General features: G+C 36.7%; 2 protein-coding genes across 2 annotated transcripts; one reads left to right on the top strand and one right to left on the bottom strand.

Annotated features, from left to right (window-relative positions):
• The first annotated feature begins 4518 nt into the window (after positions 1-4518).
• LOC132171706 (SH3 domain-containing protein 3) lies at positions 4519-12353 on the top strand. Its single transcript, XM_059583093.1, has 10 exons — positions 4519-4741; positions 5581-5703; positions 6339-6408; positions 6577-6722; positions 7688-7789; positions 7947-8144; positions 8229-8291; positions 8380-8469; positions 11071-11145; positions 11967-12353. The coding sequence occupies exons 1-10, from the start codon at positions 4682-4684 to the stop codon at positions 12084-12086; spliced, it is 1047 nt and encodes a 348-aa protein (XP_059439076.1). The 5' UTR covers positions 4519-4681; the 3' UTR covers positions 12087-12353.
• Positions 12354-13529: 1176 nt separating this feature from the next.
• On the bottom strand, positions 13530-21651 carry LOC132169386 (ABC transporter B family member 9). Its single transcript, XM_059580424.1, has 12 exons — positions 21364-21651; positions 20824-20878; positions 19788-19963; positions 19443-19664; positions 18602-18840; positions 17738-18263; positions 17368-17641; positions 16023-16686; positions 15538-15766; positions 15120-15386; positions 14779-15042; positions 13530-14336 (listed from the first exon to the last, which is right to left on the bottom strand). Exons 1-12 carry the CDS (start codon positions 21649-21651, stop codon positions 13689-13691), a joined length of 3852 nt encoding a protein of 1283 aa, XP_059436407.1. The 3' UTR covers positions 13530-13688.
• Positions 21652-21672: the final 21 nt, after the last annotated feature.

Below are 21672 nucleotides of genomic sequence, written 5' to 3'. Positions count from 1 at the left end.
TAGTGGTTGTTGATGAAGTTTTCATCCAACACATGGATCCCATGAGAAGCAGAACCACGTGACTCCTTGTTTTGTCATGCATCCGAGACAACATAGACACTACAAATGAGCTGCTCCATCAAACCGTCTGTCGCGCCTCCGGTGATCTTCCTCCTGCCTCTAGTGATCTCACCCCCCAGACAGCCATGTTTTGCCATCCCACCTGCGCCTAGGTCGGCCATCCATGGCCCGTCTCAAGCAACGTTTCTCCAGCCATCCACTAGTCCCTGTTTATGTCGCTTCCTTCACTGCACCAAGTCGTCATACTTCTAGCTTTCACCGACGACCCACGTGTGTCACCTCGACCGATCTCACAAGCATTGCCGCTTTTTTCCTCTACTTAGTGGCGGAACCAGACAATTTATATTGAGGATGCCACTAAATTTTTTTTGAAGGTGCTGAATGGTAACTTGCGTAAGTAGGAGGGAATAATTTTTTTTTTCCTTTTTTATGGGAGTATGTGTGGAACTTGGGAGAAAAATAGCAAAAAAATAAAAATAAATAAAAAGCTTTGGGCACCCCCAAAGCATTAAGTGGCTCCGCCACTGCCTCTACTGGTGGAGATGCAAAGAAGGTTAATTTTGTCTTTTGGTTCAACAAGTAGTTCTTTAGTTTGTTAAAAAATAAAAAATAAAAAGTTGAAACTCTGAAAAAAAAAAAAAAAAAAAAAAAGAAGCTCGGTTGAAAGAAAAGAAAAGAAAAAAAAAAAAAAAAAATCTAAATCAAAAGAGGCCAAGTTGCCCATCCATTGGCCCATAATTAGCCTATTTTTGCTCGGCTCTATGTTATTGTTTAAAACCTAGGTCATTTACCTAAAGTTGGCTCTCACTTCAGCCCAAAGTTGGCTCTCACTCCAACCAAAAATTGGCTTTCTTTTTGTTTGGCATTTGTGGTATTGTTTAAAACCCAGGCCTTCTTTAACCCACAGTTGGCTTTCATTTTTTGCCCATAGTTGGCTGATTTCTTTTTCAGCCTTGGGGTATTGCTTAAAACCCAAGCACATTTCAGCCCATAATTGACTTTTCGTTTTGGCCTATAGTTGGCCTAATTAGTAATTTTATTGAAGGCGCATCTCATATCACGTCGCCGACCGCCTCCAACCACTACATTTGAAGAAAATCAAACTCAAAGTTTCAGCATCTTTCACCTTGAGTTTGAGGAAAAATGTTAGAATATATGATGTGAGATTTGATATTATGAGAATATCTTTGTATTGATTGTAATTGATAAAATCAAATTAGAAATATTCAATACTAATTCGATTTTATCAATCATATCTTTTTGTATTATCTCCACGTCTCTATAAATAGAGATCATCTGTATTGTAAACAAATCATTCAAATAAGAGCCTAATGTAGCCCTTTGGCTTTATCTGTTGACGTAAGTCATAAACCGAACCACGTAAAATCTTGTGTCTTATTTTATTATCCTGCAATTTATTATTTCATTATAAATTTCTTTAAAACCGAACCCTTTGAAGAAGGATTAATGATTTGCTAGTGATTTGGTAATAAGGAGAGTGAAGTCTTTGTTTGGACTTGCTTGAGCGATTGTTGAGTGAGGAATCAAGCGAAGTTTTTGTTTGAGGTTGGAACTAAACATTCGAATATGGGTTGAATGTGAGTCAACCGACATTTCGGGTTATGCGTGATACTTTCTCGCTTGAGCGTGGGTTGAATGAGTCTTCACAAATTACAAGTTTTAAATTAAATTTCAAACAAGACTCAACTCTAACTCAATTACTAATTTATCAATTTTAACTTAAATGACTCATGTTTTGATACTGGGATTTGCAAACACAAATACAAAACCTAAAAGGGTTTCATCAAACCATTTCCTAGGTAGTGGAACGAGATCAAAATCAAATCAACTTCTTAATCAAAACACAATGGGTTGACCGTCAATGGCGATGGTTTAATAGTCTCAAGTTAATTTTCATGTGGTTAGACACACACTAAAGAGTAAATTCAAAATCCGAAACGGGAATCACTTACTTCTAATTAGTGTTAGCCATCTTGAGTTTTACTAATGTTCTAGTAGGATTGGGTAAAGCTATAATTCAATTGTTTTGAGGGAATATTTGCAGTTCTTTGTTGTCTAGGCCTATCTTGAACAATTCTCAGTGGATAAATGCTATCATAGTCACACCTAGATAATATAATCACAATTGGTCACTCATTCTATCCTTTTTAATTAGAAATAAATAAAACACAATCGGTTGTATCATGTATGCTAGTTACACATATGCCCTAAGATCTCTCATGATATTATATATATATATATAGTCGGCAGAAAAAAAGAAGAAGATAATTTCTTGTTGAAATCAGCCTTCAGACTCGGTCAATAAAGATCATATATTGCTTATCTAAACCCTCATAATGGGAAAACAAGAAAAAAGAAAAGAAAAGTAGAAATCCTTTTGGAAAGCAAAAAATCATGAGAGACGTAGACACATCATTCCATTTAAAGCTAAATCCTTTCCAATGATGTGGCACCACTTCACTTTATTAGGGATTTGGCCCATCTCATGCTTATTTGTTTGGGCGTTAATTATTCAGCGAGGAAGTGACGGAGGCTGAGTTTACTGGACCGATCATCTTCAGTTCATTTTGGGCCGGAGAATATTCAGTTAATGGTTATGATTTTCAGTTCATTTTTAAGTTTTTCGGCAAAAGCTTCACTTTTAACCTTTTGCCAAAAATGCGTTTTTACTATTTTTTTTTTGTTTTTTTTTTTATCCTTAAAAGCATTTTCAATTTTTCTTACCAAACGAGTACTTATTCAAATGATTTTTTTTAGTGTTAAACGCACTTTTATGCCACTCAAACGCACACCCAATAAGGTTGTAATAGACTTTTGTTGCCCCCAAATAGTAAGACTTTTATTTTATTTTATTTTATTTGTATGTATGTAGTTTGAACATAAAGAAAAACAAAAGGTCACAAACTTTCACGGCTACATGGCGGAGGACAGGGGTGACGGTGGACCATGGTCCCCTAAAGGTGAGAAAAACTCTTGAGAAAAAGTCAAATATTTGAAAATATTACTTTTTTTTTTTTTGACATGTCCACACAAGAGAGAGATGGGGGTTTCGAACTAGTAACCACCGCTTCATGAGGTGTGGTCTCTAGCCGATTGAGCTACCTCTTGAGGACCAAGTAATTTTGAAAATATTACCTAATTTCTTTTCAAAATCTAAAAAATACATCTCTAGCTCTCCAATTTTTTTACAATAATGTGTGTATGTAGCTTTTATTCCATAATTTTATTCTTTCCAAACTCTTAGAATAATTATTAATTTAATGAATTATAGGTTAAAGATAAAAATGATGATTTTTTTTAGAATGAATCAACGTAAGAAGTATACTTGGACCGACGGAGACCATATTACAGCCAAGAGTTTTATTTATAATCATGCATGTACAATGAGGAATCGCAAAAGGAAATTACAATGAGTTAAGAAATAAATCTGTGAGATTTACAAATAGAACAACTAATGCTCAAAATCATCAAGGTTGAGAGTGTGTTTCCACGTACCGCTCGCTCAGCATCCAAGTTCGACCAGCCACTCTCACCTTGAACTTCTACCTTGAGGGCTTAAATCGCAACAACCCGCAATACGGTGCCGCTTTTAGGTAAGGAAGACACAAATAATTTTAAAGGAGTTATCCTATAAAAACATATAATTTTTGGGAGGGATAATGCCTTCCATGCTTGTTGAGGTTCCGCCCCTGGGTGTTAGGGCATTTTTAGCTTATTTTAGTGTTTTGAGCATTTTTTGGACCTATTTTTAGGGCATGTTTGGTGCAACGGCCTTTTAGGCATATATTTAGTATTTTGAGCTTTCTTTGTGTATTTTTTTTGGGCATATTTTACACGATTTTAAAACTGTTTTTGGCATATTTTAGTGTTTTAAATGAAACCCATATCTTGATTACACATTCCGCTTAAAAATAACAAAGAAAGTACAAATATCCTATGATTGGTTCATCCACCTTAAATTAACAATAAAGCACTCGAAATTTACTTCCAACCGAACAAACATACGAAGAATTGTTGTTCAAATGTAAATTCAACAACATTACAAATCTAGTAAACGTTTAAAAAAAAAAAAAAATACAAATTCAAAACATAATATTTTATAAATTTATAATTGTTATACGTTATATATTTTATTATGAATGATATGTGTCGAGATTTCATTGACTTTGAGATGTGTCACACCAATAAAAATTTCATCAAGATTTTTATGTAATTTGACAATATGAAGTAATTTGTTATTTATGCGTACCCGTGACCGTGAGAGCTGGTATTTTGATACCATGAAACTTATTGTAGGTAAGGTAAATTATATTTTTCAAAAAAAGAAAAAAAAAAAAAACCAGATTGATAGATCGATCACCAGCGACCATCCAACGGCCCAAAAGTCTTGGAATTCCTACACCTGATAACCACACAAACCTTTCCCAAAGAAAAATTGTCGTTACGACAAACCCAGCTACGACGAAATCGCAGAGCTTCTATCGTTTACGCAGCTGGCAGATCTCGACCAACGCTCTCCGATCCACTCGCGCTGCCTCCGATCATTCGAAACGCTGTCGTTGCGAAGTCAAGGATCGGAGACGGAGCAAAAGAGCAAGCCATGGACGCTCTGAGAAAACAAGCCAGTAAGCTCAGGGACCAAGTCGCCAAACAACAGCAGGTTTAGCTTACTATAGTCTCTCTTGTTACTTCTTGTTCTCTGCTCGTTTGGTTTCTGAGAAAATGTGTGCGAAAAGGTGAATAAACTTCGTGTTCGGGCTCACATTAGCGGAGATTCTTCAATTTTTTATTTTTTTTATTTTTATTTTAAATTTGCTTTTGGTTCGTTATTCATTTTAATTGATGCTCCGTTTGGTTGCCGAGGAGAAATTATAGGATATCAAGAAAAGAAAAGGAGAAGAAAGTGGTTGTAATTTTAGGTTTTCAAACAAATAAAGCTAATTTAATGCTTGGCATTTAGGCTCGTTCTTCATTTTAATTAATGCTCCGTTTGGTTTCTGAGAAAACGTATGAGCGAAGGAGAATAAACTTCGTGTTATGGCTCACATTAGTGGAGATTCTTTAATTTCGTGGTTCTTTTGTTTTTGTTTTTGTTTTTTTTTTTTTTGTTTTTGTTCCTTTTGGTTTGTTCATTTTAGTTAATGCTCCATTTGGTTGCCCTGAAACGTTAGGATATTAAGGAGCAGAAAGTGGTTTTAATTTTGAGGTTAAAACAAAGAAAACTGATGAATCAGGCCTCATTTTGTGCTTAAGTTATTCTAGTGGAGGGTTTTGTTATGGCGGGGTCAAGAATGAAAATTTATATATTCTATTCCTTTTTCATACGGTTTCTCTGGGGCCAAACAGTGTTTTGAATTAACATTCATTATTTGTATTTGCATTTTGAATTGAAGGCTTTCTTTGACAGTTTTGTGTGTTCTAGAAAATGGAAGATTTTTATTTTAATGTAAGATAGTAGAAGCGAAGTATATAATTTTTCTTTATTATTTGGATTTGCAGGCTGTGATAAAGCAGTTTGGTGGAACTGGTTATGATAGCTCAGATGTAATGGTCATCGATGAGGTCGAGATGCACAGACATCAACAGCTAGACAAACTGTACAAATCCACTCGCTCAGGAAGGGTAGAGATGTTTTTGCTGTTTCACTGTTTATTTAAAAATTGAGCTTGAAATCTTTTATTATCTCTTATTTTTGAAAGTAGCGGCAAACTCTGCTTCTTGGTTGATAATTAGATGATGGTTTGGTCTTCTATTGTTTTCTCATGAATGAGCTGCCCTTAAATTGCTCATGAACTCTATTAATACTTGAAGGGAATGTTTGAGCTTTGTTTAATTTTCTGATGAAGTTTCTGGTTCTAAAGCTTCTAGCAATTGGAAGGAGATTGTATTAGTAGGTTGTCTGTAGTTGGTTTTGTGATTTCTTTCTTAGAAAATATATTAAAGATAGTGGTCTACATAGGTTTTTTAGAAACTCAAGTATTCAGGTATGTTGATATTGGAGGGCGAAGCAAATGATGAAGGAGAACATCTAATTTTGGTGAACATGAGTGTTGGCTTTGTTAATCATCCTTTTGCTGTTCACAAGCATGGGGCCATGATTCTTAAGCTATTCTACACGACTATGTAACATTTATGTTGAACATTTTTGTCATACTGTCTGTAGTTCATTAATTCTCTGGAAGTAACTATCATGGTATTCTTTAATTTCTACTTCTGATTGCATGTAATGATCTTTTTCGTCACCTTTTCTTTTTCAGGATTTCCAAAAAGATATTGTTAGAGCAGCGGAAGCATTTACTGCCATAGGTTATAAGCATATAGAAACAGGTGATGAACTAAGTATACTATCTGCACTACTATATATGTATCACATGGGTGGGATTGGAAGTGATATGCAATTGGGTTTATTAGATATATTTTACAGATAAAACATGATTTGAAGAAAATGGTGCCTTTATGCTTGTGCTCACTATTTATAATGTTTTTGGTAGTTAGGAACCAAGTTGTCTGAGGATTGCTGCAGATATGGAGCTGAGAACATAAATGATAGTGTTTTAGCTAAGGCTGCATCTATATATGGAGATGCTCGTAATCATGTGGAAAAGGAGCAGGAGGACTTTAATAAACTGTTATCTTCACAGGTTGTCTTTTTCATTGTGCTAATCGAAATACTTATTAAAAAAATTGTATTAATTGAAATGAGAGCTTTTTGGATAAGTACTAGTTGGACATTTTTAAATTTTTATTACATACATGTAAAATATTGGAGGGTTCTGAATGAAACAATGAATCTGCCGTATCCTGTTGGATGTTATTGTCCTAGATGCTGCCTAATTGCACATTGACTATTTTAGTTCCCAACTCTCCCATCTCGAATTGATGCTTTGGCAAATTTTAGAAATCCTAACTTCAATCTTATTAGTCAGTTCTAGAAATTTGATATGCTTTCAACGTCTCTTGGTTGATGCATATCATTCTTGCCTTTTGATTTCTGGTATCAGCACTGAGAATTTTATTTAGCTTCCATGTAGGAACTTACACACTTACGAGGACAAATGATAGCTCACAAAAATTGTTACTTTAATTAAAAAAAAAAAAAAAATAGTTGAGATAAGTTTTGAGTGGTTGACCTGTCAGCCACAGAAGCCAGAGGTTTGTATTTATAACATGGAAGGGAAAGAGTGGCTTCTACTTGGGTTACATGAGTTGTGGAGTTCTTAGGATCCCTAGCTATGTAAGATACTTTAACATTATTTGGTGTGTATTTCAATGACTAGTAAGCATTGCAGCAAGCTAGTTTTGTGGTGCGGGGTAGTGAACTCTTATATGATGATTATTTATTGGGGAAACTTCACTTATCCTCCCTAATCTTTCATTGCTTTTGCAATCACTCCCCCAAAACTTTAGAAGCTCTCAATGTCAGGTATCCAAATTTTAAAATAATTGCAATGGCTAGAGCTAAAGTTTTGGAGGTCAGGATTAGTCTACCACTCTCATGAACTACAAATAAAGTTGAATATAGTGAAGCCCTGTTCATTTTCTACAGGAACCCACATTCATCAACAAATTAAGATACAAGTGTGAACCCTAATGTTTTTTTCCACAGGTTTTAGATCCCTTGAGAGCAATGATCATCGGCACTCCTTTGGAAGATGCTCGTCATCTTGCTCAACGTTATAGTCGAATGAGACAGGAAGCAGAGGCACAGGTAATCAAAACACTGGCCATCCTATGCATCAGTAGCATGCTATATTAGATAATCATTATACTTTAACTCACTTTTTTCTCATATTCACTTCTTCCCTCCTATTTTGAATGTAAGCATTGTAAACTCATTCTTCATATTGACCACAAAAAGTAAACAGGCAGCAGAAGTTTCCAGAAGGCAAGCACGAGTAAGGGAATCTCCAACTCCTGAAAATGTTGCAAAGCTGCATGCAGCGGAAGCAAGGATGCACGAACTAAAAGCGAACATGGCTGTACTGGGTAAAGAAGCTTCAGCTGCAATGGCAGCTGTCGAAGCCCAGCAGCAAAGACTGACTTTACAGAGGCTTGTTTCAATGGTATATGCAGAGAGTTTTGGGTGCTACAAGTTTCCCGGCATGGTGATTTTGGAGTCTGATTTTTTTGAACTTTTGCTTTTGAAGGTTGAAGGAGAAAAGAATTATCATCTAAGAATAGCTGCTATTCTTGGTGAGGTTGAAGCTGAGGTTTGTTCCTGGCTCTGTTGTTTTCATAAGAGAATTCTAGTCATTTTAAGCTATATAAAATTATTTATTGGCCTGGAACTTGTGGCAGATGGTCACAGAGAAACAGCGGAAAGAGTCTGCCCCCCCTGTGATTATGTCAGATATCTGCTCAGATAAAACAACGTACTTCTTGGCTGAGGTATGCAACTAGTACCTAGCCTTGGAACTTTTAATGGTTGTTTTAGCGAGGAGTTCAAGGAAAAAAACTTTCATTTTTCGGTAAATTTCAAATAAGATTTAGATATTGTCTCAATTATATTGCATCAATACTCAAGACTTACCAATTGAAGTTTTAACTAAATAATCCAAGACTCTTAGCGGTTTGATCAGAGTGACAGAATGTGGAAATCCCTCAATTGTGTTCTTTTAGAGGAAGATGCAATCAAGTGATTAGTGGATATCAATTTCGTGAAAACTTCCCCTTCTGTGCGCTTAATGGATTACCATTTTGAGTTAATACTTAACCGTGAGTGATTTTTAGACCAGAGTAGAGATTGCTTCTGGTAAGCGAGAGGACTAGATTTTTGCCCAAAACTTTCGTGCGAAGTGGTCTACATGGACTTGAAGATATATCTGATTGAGTTCTATGTTTAGGCATTTTCTGATCTCTAGTGTTGCCAGGAACTTAATAGCTCCTCAACAGGATTGAGAGTTGTTTGGAAATCTGGAGTCAGGAAAGAGGTAAATTTTTCAGTAGATGATGAGCTTAAATTGGACAACTTATTGGATTATTCCTTCAAGGATTAGGTGGAAGACTAGAGTTGGAAAGGTGGTTTAAGAGGCGGGCAGATTATGGTGATAAGAATTTGGAGAAAACATTTTTTGTGTATGGCAACTTCAACTGTAACACCCACGCTCGATCAGTATTCTTTTTTGCCTTTCTTCTCTTGAAGAGAAGTAAATAATGAATGCTTGTGTATGGCACAGAATAATGAATGCTCAAATTTTAGGATGGCTGGATAATTGCACATGGAAGATTTATGCCAATGAGCTCTAGCTCAACTGCACGCCACCCCCCCCTCCTTCCTTGGGATGGGCAGAGGGTAAGCTTGTGAGTCAAGACCCACTGGCTGCATCTGCAACTTATAAAAAAAAAAATTGCACATGGAAGAGTTATCAATAAGTGTATTAAGGTGAATGCTTAACAGAAAGAAGAGGAAGGCGAAATCATAAAAGTTGCAGACTTCCTTTGATTCTTTATGAAGCAGCCATTTCTAGAAGATGAAGAGCTAATGGCCTGAAACTCTATTACATTTGTTATCAGGAGACACAAGTTACGAGGGCCTCTTAAAGAAGAGGAATAGCATCGCACTAAGGCTATATGGACAACAGTGGCATTTTCTAGGAATAGTTGAAAGATGATAAAATGATGAGCTCCCTTTAAAGGTTTTAGCATTCCTTAGCTTACCAAAGCTTTTACATAGCAACATGGAGGGGCTGCTTCTTAGCCATGACTTGCGTTGGGGTGAAGAGCCTTAATGTGCAAGAACCAATGACAGCCGAATTATCTTCCAAAGAAGCTTGAAATACCGTTGATATCCCAAATCAAGAGTTTCTAGGATTAGAGAGGCAAATTGATGGTGTATAAAATGATTGCCTGTTTTTAGAGCCTGGGTTCATGTGCCCTGACGTTCTCTGTTAACTTCCTATATCTCTTACTATCAAGCTGATTTAAGTTATGTCCTTAGAACTTATCTATAAAAGCCAGATGTTGAAGGGAATAAGAGCAGGGGAAAACTTCTAAGAGGAGAGTCTTACTTGGGGCTGTAAGGTGTAGTAGAATGATCTGACTGAGTAGAAATTTTTTAGAAAGGCAGCTACCACCTTAACTCTTCATCTACATCCTCAAATGAATGGAAGAGCAGCTCAATGAGTCTGAAGACTTGAGATCTCCCAGTCATGATTTCTTCTGAACTTCAAATTCTAAGAGCTTGGACAATCCTTGGATTTGTATGACGGCCACATTTCATCTCTATCCTCTGCAATGGCATAAAGGCATTACACCATTGTCTGTCTTTCAAAATTTATCATTTCCTATCCATTCCCCATTTGGTATTCAGTGAGATTTCTTGCAATTCTCTATTGTGCCTTTTCAAACAAGGGGAAGAGAAAGGAAAACCCAACCAAAAAGAAATGGAAATAAAGCTACAATAAGCTACAATAAGAACAAGTGACGTTTTGCAATGCCAATCATTTCAGAGACCATATTAGAAAATGAAAGACAAAACTTGTGGCTCTCATCCTCACTAGAAACTTTCCAATGCCATTTTTTGTAGTAGATGCCAAATTATAATTCCATTTTTAAGGGCAAAGTGTGTGCCAGTTCACGTTGCGTAGTGTTTTTCTACTCCTTTATGTGTAAGGGTTAGCTCTCAGTTCACAGGGTGTTACTCTTCTCTATAAAAGTTTCCTCTTACATGAAGTGATTTTTTTTTTTATTAATGTGGAAAAGGATACTGTTGAAGTAAAATTTGGACATAGAATTGACACATCCTTATGAGAGAAATTGGGATGGTAAACAACACAGCATCTTAGAGTGTAGGATTCTGATGTGGATATACTCTCATTTGTCTTGTTACCAAGAAATTTTGCTTCTTCTTAAGAGTATGCCATTGGAAATTGATCCAGTAGCCACTGTAACTTTTAAGCCATTCTTCCTTGAACTGACTCCTTAGAACACTTTGTTGTTGAATAGATATCACAGCATCATTTCACTAAATTTTTTATTTACCTCTTGCAGGCAACACATCCTTTTAGTGCTGAATCTGAGAAGGAACTGAGCTTGTCAGTGGGTGACTACCTTGTTGTGCGGAAGGTGCTTTATCTCCTCCTTGAGACGCATATCTTACTTCTGAGACACATACTTGCATATAGGCAGCATCTCCTTAATGGATAAGCACACTGTGACATGGTTGGAAGAGATGGAAATATGCTGGATACAATTTTATAGCAGTAAAATATGGAAGTCCACTTTTCTTTATAAATACACACACATACACGTACATGTATATTCATTTTGGCTTGCTCTACATCCATCTTAGCGTTCCATGACATGTCTCTATGTGGTGGGATACTCTCCTTGCGAGTCACGGTTCTCATTTAATGCACCTCTAGTAGCTGGAACGAATGGAATACTTAATTCTCCTGATGGTCCTGTCCTCTTCATTCTCATATAATAGGTTTACTTTTAGGTTTTTGAATCATCCTCTCCTGTTTGTTGGTATCACATGATCCCTATGTATTCTATTCCCCTTCTCCATTTTCCTGTTTCCTTGCATATATTTTTCTGCTGAAACTGTGACAACTATAAGACATCCAATTGATCATGATGTTATTAAAACTTTTAAAAATTTGAAAAAGTGTGTTCAATGTTTTTATGTTTTTCCCTAATGTAAAGAAGTTGACGTCTAACCATCAATTTTAGTTCTTATTTTCACCAACATCATTGAAATGCCCACTTTGTTGTCATGAAGGAAATAGATTCATCGATGAAGCAAACAGAGGCCATGCTTTTGTTTAGATGCTAAAAAAAGGAGGAAAACAACTAAAGTTTATGGATCTTGTATTTTTCAATGTTTGGGTTTGACACCTTATATTTGCTTGTTCGGTAACTCTGAAACTTCACTTGTTTTCCAGGTAAGCCCATCAGGATGGTCAGAAGGTGAATGCAGAGGTAAAGCCGGGTGGTTTCCATCAGGATATGTGGAGAAGCGCCAAAGGATTCCTACGAGTAATGGGGCTGGTGAAGTTTACTAAGTGGTACCCAAATATTCAGCTGGTTACTTAGTTTGTCGTGCCTCCAATTTGAAAAAAAGAAACACTGTTTTAATCATATAATAGTAGGGGTTTCATTGCTAGTTTTATTGCTGCAAGGGTTTCTCAAATTATGTTGTTTCCTTTTCTTATGCATTCTGTTGTGAAGGCATAATGCTATGAATGTCTTGTGTATGTGTGTTTGTTCATATTTACTTAAGGAGAACAGTCATTTTTGCATAAAGAAGGCTCGCTTTTGTGTAGCATATACTCATTGTTGTCTATTGTAAGATTATGCTTCCTTCGGAAACTTGAGGTTGTTTCTGAGTTTCTTCTCTTACTCCTTTATTTTGTTTTATTGAAGGATTTGGCTTACATCCGGTTACTTTAGTAACCAGACATCTCCTGTAAAAGTATTCAATGGTCCAGATTTAATATTAAAAAACCTTTGGCAAACAAACACCATTTGTTTTCAAGAGTAGCACCTCGTTTGCTCCGACCTTTCCATCATCTTTGAGTTTCGGAAGTAAAGTGTGCAACGGAAGATGTTGGAGCAGCCATTGAAGGGTTGGAGCAGGCATGGAGTTCTTGCCGGTGTCTTCACTTATAAACTCAGGAAGATGATGGAGGGATTGGAGCAACCATTGAAAACGAGGTGTTGCTCTTGACCGGCATGATAAGTGTGTAAATTTTGGTCACCCACGTGTTTGTGTAAAATTAAATCTTTTACCATTGTTTTGGATGTAAGCTGGATCCTCTATTGAAATCATCTAACTCGACTATGTCTTAATTCCAACTAAGTTGGATTGGATCCATAAATCATGTTTCAACTAATGAGGGGTCAGGTACATGTCTTCTTCAACAAAATCATCTTACTGAACAAAATAACAAAATAGTAAAAATATTGTTGTTTTACAGATAAATTAAAAAGTTACTCAGATAAATTTAACAAATAATAATACAATAACGGCATAAAGCACATTAAGATGAGTAATGTTACAAGTCCTTATGTCTCTCTTGTATTCATCCAAGGATGATGTGGTTCTTAAAATTATTATTAGGCTTATGATTGATCACTATTAGATTTTGATCGAATGATGATTTTAAAAGTCATCTCATTTTTTGAGGGACACAAAAGTGACTTTTAGAATTACTCCATAAAGATTGATATGCTTGTACATATGCACTTTACATGAGGTAAACTAGGGGAAATAATTTTTGCATGAACTGTAAATTCGATATGAACCCAATATAAAAATTAACGAATTAAAGTTGATGGATTCAATTAAGTGCGTCGAATTAAGTTTGACTTATAAAAGTATATATCTATACTTTGACACAAGCCAAGCCTGAAATGTGACATTTACGGTAGACAATTTTTGACACGATCTTATCTGGGAACCCGACACAAATATAACACGATATTAACGGGTTAGAGTTATGGGATCCGACTGTTTCTACTGTATAAACAACTTCCCATTTACATTTAGAGCGAAACCGGTTTTTTTGCTAGTAAAGCTCTTCTTACATCACCTAAAGTTATCCATGGTTGCAAAGCAAGATAGGGCTTGTCCTACTGTTTTATTTTTGGTTCTCGTTTTCACCTTATGCTGAAGAACTCATATGAAGTGCTACTAAGGAGGCATAGGACCCATCACTGATCTTCATCAGCTCATCATGGCTTCCCTTCTCGGCGATTATGCCGTTCTTCACCACCGAGATTATATCAGCTCCTTTGATCGTGGTAAGGCGGTGAGCAACAATGACAGTCGTCCTATTTACCATCACTCTATCCAGAGCATCCTGTACTACTCGTTCAGACTCGGCATCTAGTGCACTTGTGGCCTCATCGAGCAAAAGGATTCTTGGGTCCTTTAGTATAGCCCTTGCAATGGCAATCCGTTGCTTTTGGCCGCCGGATAACTGCACTCCTCGTTCCCCTACAGAGGTGTCATAGCCTTGAGGCAGAGAGGATATGAAGTTGTGTGCATTTGCTGCTCTTGTGGCTGCAATGATCTCTTCCTCGGTAGAATCCCCTTGGCTGCCATAGGCTATGTTGGTACGAATGGTTTCATTGAAGAGGATAGGTTCTTGACTGACCAAACCCATCTGTTGTCTAAGCCAGCTTATCCTGAAAGTTTGGATCTTCACACCATCCAACAGTATAGTACCTGAATCAGGATCATAAAATCTCTCTATGAGGCTGATTATTGTTGATTTCCCACTGCCACTTTCTCCAACCAAAGCAACCGTCTGCAAAAAGAATTTCCAGCTCAAATGTGTTTTCATAACTAATTTATCAATATATGCACATAGACAAAGCAGAGCTACATGCTAGATAAGATAGTTGAAATGTGTTTTGAACTCTTATGATTACTAGGGTATATGTCAAGTGGAAGAGCAGACAAGTTTCAGACAAATGCAGAGTTGGCAATTTTTACATGAACTGCGAACTCGACATGAAAATAGTTGGTTAGGGTTGTGGAGTATGATCCATATAATTAAATGGATCGGGTTCTAGTTGATCTATATATATTTATACTAATATCTTGACATGATCTGAACCCGACACACGAACAAGAATTGCCACCCTTAGCTGAGCATACAAACATCAGAGTTTTTCAACAACTTGAAACATTACCAAGAAGAGATCAGTAAGGGAGAAAAAAGAAAAGAAATGGTCCTGATGTTATACCTTTCCAGAGGGGATATTCAAACTCAGGTTTGTGAAGATTGGAATATCTGGACGTGTGGGGTATCTAAAGCTGACACAAACTAGCTTAATATTCCCAGTGACAGATGGTAGTGTGATGCCATCAGTGCTGCTTGAATCTATCTTAGGTCTGCTGTCAAGAATATCAAGTATTGAAACTGCTGAATCCTTGGCTTTGTTGCTGTCTGGAGCCAAGGCACTACTCTGGGAAACCCCTACTGCTGATATTGTCAAAGCAAAGAAAACCTGCAGAAATTCTCATTGGTTAGAACTAGAAGGAAAGCAACCCTACATGGAGATGAGAGGAAAGAACCAAACAGTACCTTGAAAACTTCCCCAAATGTTGCTTTCCCATGTTGCACAAGAACAGAACCAATGTAGAAACAGAATGCGTTGGTGCAGTAGAGTGCAAAGAAAGAGAAGCCCAAACCTATCCCACTTATCAGTCCTAATCGAACTCCTTGTTTCTTGGGGCCATCACACTTCTTCTGGTACAAACCCATCACCTTCTCTTCAGAGCAAAATGATGCAACAGTTCTGATGCTACCGACGGCATCATTTGCCACTTGACTCGCTTCTTCATACATCACCTGAAACGGTTAACCTTTTGGGATAAGTTGTGAGATAACATTGTCTCCATCATTCACCATTCCTATTAGCTTAAGCTTTTGAGATAAGTGATGATTTATCCAACACATTCCTTTCATAAATTTGCAGAAGAAGTTTGAGGAGGAAACCGACCTTGGCATCCGCACTAAACCCCTTGCTAAACTTGGCCTGAAGGGCTCCTTGTATTAACACCAAGGGCAACACAGCTAGAATTATAAAAGCCAGCATCCAGTTTGCTGTAAATGCTATGACTAGCCCTGCAATGACTGTTGCTATATTCTGCACAACTAGAGCCAGGGTATCACCAACAAGACTTCGGATTGTGGAAGCATCAGTAGACAACCTTGCACCAATTGCGCCGCTGAAAAAGTGCAAACATATTACATCGTAAAGGACACATGGCAATTTTCCTCCAAACAGTTTGGAGAAAATCTTTGTCTATGGGTTAAAGTAGTTTTTGTGATATAAGTAGTAATTTAGTATGGTATCAGAGCAGAGATTATGAGTTTGAATTACCATATGTTTAATTTACCATTTTCTATAAGCTTAAGCGATATGTGGAGACTTAAGAGTTTAAGTATCAAAAACACATAAGAATTACCATATGTTTAACACACCTTGAGTTTGCAGGATCATCGAACCAACTTATTTGTTGGTGCACAATCTTCTCAAATGTCATGGAACGAATTCGCAGTATCAATTTCCCACCTGCAACTCCAAAGAAGTAATTCTGTACAGGAATGGCCACTAGAGCAATGCAACCCAAACCTGCATACACACTTGCCCAATATTGAGAATCTTTTCGCAGCTGGCTTGGAGGTTCAAAGAACATTCCTATTGCTGATGAGAGTAAGAGGCCAAAGATGGGGAAGATCACACCTTGTACGGCTGCACCAACAGATCCCAACAGCAAAACTGGAATCTCAGGCTTGTTCAGGTAGGCCAACCGTTTTGTGGAAGCCTTTTTACGCTTCTCAATATCCATATCTGTTATTTCATAATCCTTCTCATCTATATCTTCAGTCTCAAGAAAACTGATCGGGACGCCGGGGACTGCATAATTCATTGCGAAAGACCCCTGGCTACCGGATGAACCTCTGCTTAAGGACCTCGCCAGAGATCTTCTTTGGCTCCCAAGTTTGGCCATGCTCTTATCTAAATTTGTATCTGCCTTGTTATCTGTGTCAGAGGTTTCAGTGGTTTCTGCTTTAGCTCTTCCTTGCAGACGAACCAGCTGGGAGTAAGCCCCATCTGAATCTCTTATCAACTCCACATGAGTTCCTAGAATTCAAATTTTCAAAACACTTAATAATTTTGGTGATTGATCACATGTGTAACGCCACGCCTCCGGCCTCTTAGAGCACTAGCAGCAGCTTCCTAACTATTTTTCCTACATTTAGGGAATAAAACTACTTTTTGATTCCTTATAAAAAAACACTTCACAATAGATTCTCTTATTTTTTCTTATATCAATCAAATACTATTTTTTACTCTTATCTCTATTTTTTTTTCTTTTTTATTTTTTTTTATCATTACACTGTTTTCATAGGGATGCGTGAAGAAGAGAGGAGAGAGAATGATTTGTTTATAATTTAATGAAGTATTGTGTAGCTACAGTGTTTCCTAATGCATTGGGAAACATTGTAGCTACCCATTGATATAGGTTAAATATGAGGATTCTGATGTGGGTGTGTTTTAATGTTTTATTTTTTGATTTTGATTTTTAATTTTTCCTAAACATAAGGAAGGAAATGAGCTATAGAGTATTGTTGCTAGTGCTCTTAGATGCGCAAACCATTATAAGGTTTACTGAAACAATTAAATTTAAGTTGGTAGTGGTAATTAAACCTTATAATGCTTTGCGCCTCTACGATAACAAGTTGACAAACCTCACCCTAACGGGCCAAGGGCGTTGCAACAAGTTTGGCAATTTGGGTATAAAAATAGCAGGTTGAGTTTTACCTTTCTCCACAATTTTCCCTTGCTGCACCACTGCAATAATGTTAGCATTCCTAATAGTTGTCAAACGATGTGCAACAACCAAAGTTGTTCTATTTTCCATAATGTTCACCAGTGCATCTTGAACTATGCGTTCAGACTCAGCATCCAATGCACTTGTTGCCTCATCGAGGAGCAGGATTCTAGGGTTCTTCAGAATGGCCCTTGCAATTGCAATTCTTTGCTTTTGTCCACCAGAAAGCTGAGTTCCATGCTCCCCTACCATTGTGTCAAGGCCCTGTAAACAAAATGCAGCCAACCCTCTTCTTGAATTTCAATTACTAAAAGACTTATGAAGCACCAAAAACACAAAGGACTAGGAATTTAACATTACCTTGGGCAGTTTGTCTATGAATTTTGCTGCATTAGCAAGCTCAATTGCATTTCTAATCTCCTCATCAGTTGCATTTTCTTTCCCATATCCTATGTTTTCCTTTATAGTTGTTGTAAACAAATTAGGTTCCTGACTAACAAGGCCAATCTTGTCCCTTATCCATTTAAGATGCAACTTCTTCAAACTCACACCATCTACAAGCACTTGACCCTCATCAGGATCATAAAATCTTTCTACTAGGCTGATCACTGTAGATTTCCCACTTCCACTCTGCCCAACTAGGGCAACAGTTTTGCCACTTGGAACATGCAATGAGAATCCAGAAAAAATCTGCACATCTGGCCTTGCAGGGTACCTGAAGTGCACATCTTTTAGTTCTATCTCACCTCTTATGTCCTTCAATACAATCCCACTTGTGTCATAGGCATCAATCTTTGGTTCTCGTTTGATTGTGTCAAACATTTTATATGCTGCAGCTTGCCCTGATGCAAATGCATTCATACAAGGGGATGTCTGGCCCAATGACCTAGTCCAGAAGATCACAAACAAACATATGGGAGTAAGTACCGGAGCCAGAAAATCATTATTGTAAGAACCGGACTAAAAATACGATAAATATAATTTAAAACACAAATGAAGTAATTTATCACACAATACGAGTATCACTAAAACAAAAAGTATCTAAAACTGCATTCTACGTTCTTTCATAAAAACAAATCATCAGTATCGAATCTTATGGCAATCTGGATCAGATTTTTGGGTGACTGAATACCGATTGAGACCGTCCCGCTTGTTTTTTCTTTGTTTGTGTAAATCTATAAGTATATATAATATTTGTAATGATATGATATGATGGGTACTTACATTCCACCAGTCATGATGGACATGATAACATTGATGACTTGTCCCCCACTGTATCCTTTTTCAATGATAAGTTTGGATCCATACCATACCGCGAGGGCATAACTGCAAAATATAATCACAAGAACTAAACCTAGCCCTACCCCTGTGGCCAGCCCTTGTTGAACTGTAGCAGCGTAGGCGATTTTCAACTTCTTGTTATACTTTTCTATTGCTTGCTTCTCCCCAGTAAAAGAAGCAACCTTGCACAAATTAAAAATATATTCAAGAATCTGGGATTTCGGTGAAGCAAGTAGTACTTATAAATGTCCGGTCGACTTGCCAGTGAAAATTAGCCTTTTTGGATCAATAAGTTTCTTTGTAAAAAAGAAAACTTCACTAAATCTCCCTGAACTTTCATCGCTTTTGTAATTACTTTCCAAACTTAAAAAATCTCTCAATTTAGTGATTTAAAAAATTTACAATGTCACAAATCCTAGCGAAGACCTTAAAAGTTCATGAAATACCTTTTTTTTTTTTTTTTTAATATATATATAAAAAAAGATATTAATTAAGGTAATTTTGTATTGTTATAAATTTTAAGGAGGTATAAGGGTTGTTTCACCCCTTTACCGTCTGATTAAACCCCAAACCTTAACAATACGAGTGACATTGCATATTTTTTAAAATTGAATACACTAAATTGAGAGTTTTTTGAAGTTTGGAAGATGATTATAAAAGCAATGAAACTTTAGGAGATTACGTGAAATTTTTCCAAAGAAACATTAATGACTAATTTTCACTGTCACGTCATCATAGTCGTACTAGTCATATAGCGTTGACAACTAACATATAGATGACTTACTGTTCTTATGGCTCCAACGGTCTGTTCTACTATGTTCCCAGCATCAGCATAAGCAACTTGTCCACGGCCTGACATTTTAGCCATGAGGATAGACATGGCTCCACCAGCAATAACAATGGGAGGTATACAGGAAAGCAACACTAGAGAAAGAAGCCATCCTTTCGCAAACGCAATCACAAATCCACCCACAAATGTAGAAACCAGCTGTACGAACTTCCCTACCTGTCAATATATATATATATGTTAAACAAATTAACATGGAGAGATGGAACTTCTTGCATACATGCATGGGAAAGTAGAGAAAACCCAGATGAAGAAAGAGAATGGTGTTGAATGAGAATTTACCTTTTCACCCATGGCGTCTTGAATCAGCACGGTGTCGCCGGACATCCTCCCGATGACTTCTCCGGTTGTTGTTTCAGTGTCAAAGAAGCCAATGTCCTGCCTCAGTATCGTTTTCAAGTACAAACTACGAATTCGAGAGGCCTGTCTTTCTCCTGTAACTATCCAACATGCCACCTCTGCAATATATCAATGCAAGCGTAAATGGAAGCCATCAATTGTTAAAAAGTACTCCTTAGTGATCGACATGTGATCTTTGAAAAAGATTTGGAATAAATCACCAATTATATAATTATGAAAGCGTAAATGGATAAGAAGAGGTAAATTCAATTATTTAATAATATTTTAAGACTTCTTTTAACGTGTGGAACTGGTTGATTGAAATGTAGGGTAAATTGTAGGAGCGAGAGTTTAAACTCATAACTTTAATTCTGATACCTAGTAAAGATTTGGAATAAAATATGAAATACGAGAAAAATAGCAGGAGCAAGAGAAAATGGGTACAAAAGAATTTTGGGTTTTAAACATCCACATCCACCACTACCCTAGGAATTGCTCTAACGGTTACAATACAAATGACTCATATTTATAAGAAAAATGTGGTAAGTGAAAGCCATACAACTAAGGTTTTTTATTTTATTTTTTTATTAAATAAGGCTATCAAATCTGAATGCGATTTAATTGCAATCAAATCTGAACATAATTCACATGGTGAAATTTGATTCAAATCAAAAGCCAGTTATAGGAAAATTAGGTGTTTGATCATTAGATGCTTATAGAAAAGGAATGCTAGGTGTTCTCTTAGTGTTTTCCTGATATCTTTATAATCATAGATAAATATTATTTTTTAAAAACCAAGTGAGAAAAATAAGTATTGCTTTTTTTTTTTTTTTTTCTTTTTCTTTTTCTTTTTCTAAAATAATATTCATTTAGAACTAAGTAAACACCGGAATAAGACTTCCCAATAGAAATTATGCTCAAGAAAGAAAGAAAACACGCATGCAATCATGCAAGAGAGAAAAGGAACATTTGCACTTACGTAGAAATGAAGCTATGCCCGCACCAATAGCCAAGTATACAAACTCTAGTGACATCTGAAAATCAAACACCCAAATATAATTAGTAATTCAATTGTGCCAAGAAATAAAACCCTAGTCATTTTGCAGTCAAATTGTGCCATTTAGCTTCCAAGAGGAGGTATATTATTATACATATTTTCATTTAGACTGCGTTTGCGAGTACCTGATCTTGTACGCCAAAATTGTGATTTTGAATCCTGTAGTATTTTAAAGATAGAAATTTCCTCCAAATCAGTCTGGAGGAAATATTTTCTAGACTGAATTTAATGTGCATTTTAAATATTTATAAACATTTGACACTATTTTACATGAGTTGGAGGATATTTCTTCCAGACTGATTTGAAAAAAATTTTTGTCCATATTTTAAAAGCTGAATAGATTTTACCAAACGTTTAACTTTTGGTAAAATTATGTTGTATTTCTTAATTCGTGCAACATTACTTGCAAGCCAAGAAAAAAAAAAAAAAAAAAAACCTGCAAAATATTGCAAGAAAACAAACCTTAGAGACTTCTTTAACGGCCTGGGATGGATCGGAGCTGCCAAAGGAGTTGATGAGTCCGCCGAAGATGACTGTCATGAGCGGCTGCGACACCCCATTGGCCGCCGCTGATATCGTCCCCACAACCATCAAGATCACGTCGAGCCGGTCGGCGAAGGTGAACAGCTTATGGAACGATACCTTTTGTTTCTTCACTACTTTTGCCGCTCCAACGGCAACAACTCCTCCTCGGCCTCCTCCTCCATGGCTGCCACCTTCCTTCATTTCCTTTTCCTTTTCCTTGTCCATCTTTATGGTTCTACAGATTTA

This window comes from Corylus avellana, chromosome ca2, assembly GCF_901000735.1.
Source record: "Corylus avellana chromosome ca2, CavTom2PMs-1.0".
Lineage (NCBI taxonomy): Eukaryota > Viridiplantae > Streptophyta > Magnoliopsida > Fagales > Betulaceae > Corylus > Corylus avellana.
Note: the sequence above shows the minus strand (reverse complement) of the source record. Positions and strands in the feature narration are given on the sequence as shown.